General features: G+C 38.5%; 1 protein-coding gene across 1 annotated transcript; it reads right to left on the bottom strand.

The window, feature by feature from the left end:
* Positions 1 to 687: 687 nt before the first annotated feature.
* LOC102591442 (uncharacterized) lies at positions 688 to 4694 on the bottom strand. The gene is made up of 4 exons (XM_006346758.2): positions 2579 to 4694; positions 1613 to 1814; positions 1342 to 1532; positions 688 to 1270 (listed from the first exon to the last, which is right to left on the bottom strand). The coding sequence occupies exons 1-4, from the start codon at positions 4371 to 4373 to the stop codon at positions 1191 to 1193; spliced, it is 2268 nt and encodes a 755-aa protein (XP_006346820.1). The 5' UTR covers positions 4374 to 4694; the 3' UTR covers positions 688 to 1190.
* Positions 4695 to 4906: the final 212 nt, after the last annotated feature.

Raw genomic sequence — 4906 nt, 5'->3', positions numbered from 1 at the left:
CATAACTTTGTGATCAACACTGAGAAAGGAAGTGAAGTCTGACTCTGCTTGGCCCTCATGTCCATCTCCTGCTCCATAATCAACTTGAGATTCAGCCTATCCCACTCAATGATGCATCCCAACAAGGCCGCCTTAGGATGACGGAGTATGGACTTGTTCTGAGAAGGCATCAAGGTGTTGCTAATAAATCTAAACCACTATCGGGCAGCTACATTCAAATCCTTCTTCTCTATCTGAACTCCAGGCTCGATATATGGTAGCGTGATGTAAGAGGAACACTGACCTAGCTTCATTTCACTATCTAAATACAAACAAATAAACTTCCCATCAATGTGGTTACTTATAAGACAACGCAAATACTATTACTTTACATGTTTGAAATCCCCTTGAAATAAAAGATTACCAGTCGAATACCCACTAGTGACATATTCCACACTATATTCTCTGTGGAATTCAACTTCAACCTCGTTTTCTATATTTGACGACTACTTTATATCTCATTTAAGAGGTGTAATTTGGACATATCAGGCAGCCCCACTGTATATAACATTCGATTGCCACAACTTTGCTGATCCTTCTCTTTTTTTCAATAAGTTCAGCAAACATTGACAAAGCTCAGGAAAAGAAAGGATGACAAAAAGAAAAGAGAAGTAAGTGGCCAGTAATACCATTTCGTCTACACGCCAATAAAGCTGAAGCTAATGAAACCAATGATAACCTCAAAGGCAGTTGATATTCACAATTATGAACATAAAATACATGTAAATTCAGGCTCAGTTTGCAAACTCTCAAACTTTGACGCAATTTCCAGATATGCATAAGTTATACCAGCTTCTTTGCATTTTGAGACACAAATCACTTCTCTGAATGATCCCAGACCCTCAATTGGTCAACACCATTCAACAAACAAGGTCTCCCCAACAAGCAACAGTCTTAAAAAAAAAATTAAAAACTAATGTCCCTGTCATATGTTACATGAGATTGCTATCGGTGAGTAAGGGGAAGTCACGAAGAAACCAAGTTTGTGTAGAGGAAGAGCATATGGACGCAGAACATCGGCACAAAATCCTCAATATTGCTCACTGCAATGAGTTATGGCTTAAAGCTAAACTCCAATAGCTTCCATGTGGGACTCAGCGTAATCTTCCCATTTCTTTCCAACAGAACAAAAAATCTTCTATAGCAAAAGTTTACTCATTTACAGTGTTCTCCTCTCCAATCTCTTCTTCACTATCTTTTGGCCCACCAAAAATTTCAAAATCATCGAAACCTGCGGCAAGTATTGATGGTCATCAAAAATTGCAGTTCACAAAGATTTCCTAAATGAGAAACATAAGTTACCTGCGCCTAATGCTTCAATATCATCAATTAATGGACCTAAGGGAGCTATGCTTCCCAAAGGAGGGTCAACGGTCATCCAGTCTGAACTTTCCAAGTCCTCCGAGATTTGTTCCCTCCTGGAAACCCAATTATGGACAACTTCCATTTTTTCATAGGAAATGGAGTCCATACAATCCGGCTCCAGGTTCTTCCTAGTGCCATAAGCAATAAATTAGACATACTCTTTTACATCTCAAGAAAAGGAGAACAATATGTCAATTTCTCCCTTTACCTTTGCCTCAGCCACAGGTTGTACTGAACAAAAGCAAGATCATTAAGTCTTTGATGTTCAATGCAATTTTTTGTTTCATGCATCTCTTCTAAAGGAACTCGACCTGGCTTAGACCTAATCAAACTTGATGTTTGACTGAGAATACGGATGGCCAAGCGAGCCAAATTTGGGCACCCTCCACCATATGTTGACCACCACTCAGCTGCAAGAATTACAACATAATGACTTAATTCACTTTTCTGAAATAGACAAAGATACAGTATACTAGGAGCATGACGCAACATTACTACTTGTTAATTTGCTTTGCTGAACTCTAATAATTTCCTGAACTAAAGAATATTTCATACTTAGACTAACAAGAATTTTTCTCCACAATCTTTGAAGTCAAATCTCAAGTAAACAGAATGGCAAAATCGATGGGAGAGAAACTAGTTAACGACTCACGCAGCTTGAAACCTTGACCTGCATCCTATCCAAGCAAATGCAAACTTGTATAGATGGTCTCTTGCAACTAGAAGGATACACTATGCAATAGTGCATGATTCGAACTAGTTTGTGGCATTAACAGAAAATATTTCTCTGACAAAAGGATCTTGAGTAGAAAATGCGTATCCATCCCATTACAACCATACATATACAAATAAAAGGCTGTCAACATAAGCTGACCAAACTAGATAGAAATGGGAACTAAACAAGAGATAGATGAAAATATGTAAATTCATTTTGAATGTACTGATTTCTTACAGTGATAGTCACCATTGGACTATAAAAGAGAGGTTAGGTCGAAGAGGGATGGAGATATTGTTCATTAGGCACACTATCAGCAAAGGAAATCCCAGAATGGAAGGTAAGAGGTAATATTCAAGTAAGATAAACTAACTTAACTGAATCACTAATTGTCTGAAGATTTCAAACAACACAGAGAGAAGGTGTATACAGGCATTCATTTCATGAAATGGCACTAACCTGGAAAAAGAGTGTCTCTGGCTCTTACTGCCATTTTCCTCCCAAAATCTCCAGCACTGTTGAGGTAAGAAGTAGTTTCTTTCACAATTTTGTCTTGGATTTTAGGATCAGGAACCAATTTCTCTATACAATCATATACAAGTGATCTGATATGGAGGTGCACGTCTTCCTCAGTAGTATAGAAAAACTTGGGATTGAGGTAAAACCCTGCAGCATGAAGAGGATGACGCTGAAGTGATTCCCACCTGTGATCAATAATATTCCAATAAACTGAGTAATCCTTCTTATTGACAAGCTCTTTCTTAATTGTTTCTTTTGCTCGATAGACCCCTGCATAAACGTACGCCATCGCAGGCCTCTCCTCACTACTGACCATCCTTAAAAGCCTCAAGATGGGATCTGTCAAGCGGCAAACCAAGCTGCAAGTAGACCAAAAGGACTGATTACCAATATAATCTAGCAGGGCAAACCCCTCTGGTTTCTTTGAATATGGGCTCTCCGCCCACTCCACTGAAGTAACCATTGATTGCAAATTGTGTTTGATATTTACCATTCTTTTTAGTGTCAAAAAGTCGGTTGCAGAGCGTGTAACTCCCAAATCAACTAAGTCAACTCCCAAGGTAAACTTTCTCATCATACTCAAGAGAATGTTATTATTGTAGATGAATCTTGATATTGACTTGGCTTGTTCCATTATTGTATCGATCCACTCAAGTTTTTTTAAGTCCTCGAGCATCAAGTCAATGGAGTGAGCAGCACAAGGCGTCCAAAAGAGTGTAGGGTAAGCATCAGTGAGCCTTTTCCCAGCAATAATGTATCGCTCCTCATTACTAGTTACTACTTGCAACACATTTCTCACACCAACTTCCTCCACTACTTCCTTAAGCAACTCATATAGATAATCCGTGGAATTAATTAGGGTAGACGCATCGACAGACCTCAAAAACATTGTCCCTTCGGGGCAGTAGACCAAAAAGTTAAGCAGTGTTTTACCCTTTCCCGTAATCCACTCATCAACCAAAACAGAACAACCACTCCTTGCCCAGGTGCTTGAACATTGATCAATGTCATTCCTCACTTCTTGAACTGAAGCTTTTAGAACCCAGCTTCTTAGTTCATGGTAAGAAGGGGCAGAAACTTGTGGTCCTTGGGAAGCGATCACATCAATCATGGGTTGGAAATAAACAGAATTTACAGCATCAAGAGGCACCCTAGCATCTAAAAGGAATCTGGCTACTGCCATATGGACATGATTGTTCACTCTTTTGGACTGGTTAATTGGTAGAAGCATAGCATTATTATTTGAGGAAGATGCTCCTTTTCTAATCCTACTTTTTTTCTTCCTAGCACCTATATTATTAGGTCCTTGGTCTCGATTCAAAAACAAATTAGAGGTATGTTCAATAGCTTGCGGCATTGGAAGCAAGTCAACTTGGGTATCGAGGCCACAAGTATCAGTAAATTCAGCAGCAATGTCACTAGTGGCAGTGCCAGCATTATAAGTTGTTATTTCTTCAGCAAGTTTCTGTTTTTTTCTCTTCTTCATTACAACACCATTTAAACTATCTTGCATTAGAAGGCGAACATCGGGCTGAACTCTCAAACAAGTAGATGCATTACCTTTTTGACCTGCAAGATGTTCTTTAATCCTATGAATTCCACCACCCTTAAATATTTTGCCACAATATATACACTTCAACTGTACCCTCTCTCCATTCTTAAACATTTCACAATGCTTCCATGCTGGGTCATGTTTTTGTGAAGTAACTGGCACTGGTTCCAAATTAGAACCCATCAATCTATATAAACGAACAAAGCTGAATAATTTAAAAACTTACTTGTTCCTCCACGGTCGAAAGATGGGAGAAACCAAACCAACCGAGTTAGGGTTTGAAGATGGGTTTTTTTTCTCTCTTTTCTTTTATACACAAACAGAGAGTCGAAAGATGACCGGTTACGATTCTACAAGACTACAACTAAAGATCGGGTTGACCCGATTATTTCACTATCGCTTCGACCGGTTTGGTTCACAGCCCAACCACAATTCTCCTCAACCTCACTTTCACCTACTAAACCGGATTTTCCCTCTCTCATCCCGGTGCCTTGTTTCTTTCCATCAACCGGCCACCCCACCCTCTAAGTTCTTTTTTATTTTTTAAATTTCACATCAAATTATGTTTTATTTGTTTTCGTTAAGATTAAGACGTCTCAATGATTAAAATATTGTTTCTAGATCTCAACATTGAATGATTAAGACAGTTTGTTTTTTAATAATTCACCATTATATAAGCATAATCAATATGCAATTCAAATAAAATTATATTTGGG

Source organism: Solanum tuberosum, unplaced genomic scaffold (genome assembly GCF_000226075.1).
Source record: "Solanum tuberosum cultivar DM 1-3 516 R44 unplaced genomic scaffold, SolTub_3.0 scf00088, whole genome shotgun sequence".
NCBI lineage: Eukaryota > Viridiplantae > Streptophyta > Magnoliopsida > Solanales > Solanaceae > Solanum > Solanum tuberosum.
This window is presented reverse-complemented; position numbering and strand designations above follow the sequence as displayed.

Bases quoted from the DNA above. Each gene is read 5' to 3' on its own strand.
- LOC102591442 (XM_006346758.2), bottom strand. From the start codon at position 4,373: ATGGGTTCTAATTTGGAACCAGTGCCAGTTACTTCACAAAAACATGAC. The intron at 1,815-2,578 runs GTTAGTGCCATT...TAATTCTTGCAG, and splicing joins CAGAGACACTCTTTTTCCAG to CTGAGTGGTGGTCAACATAT. The intron at 1,533-1,612 runs GTAAAGGGAGAA...TTATGGCACTAG, and splicing joins AACCTGTGGCTGAGGCAAAG to GAAGAACCTGGAGCCGGATT.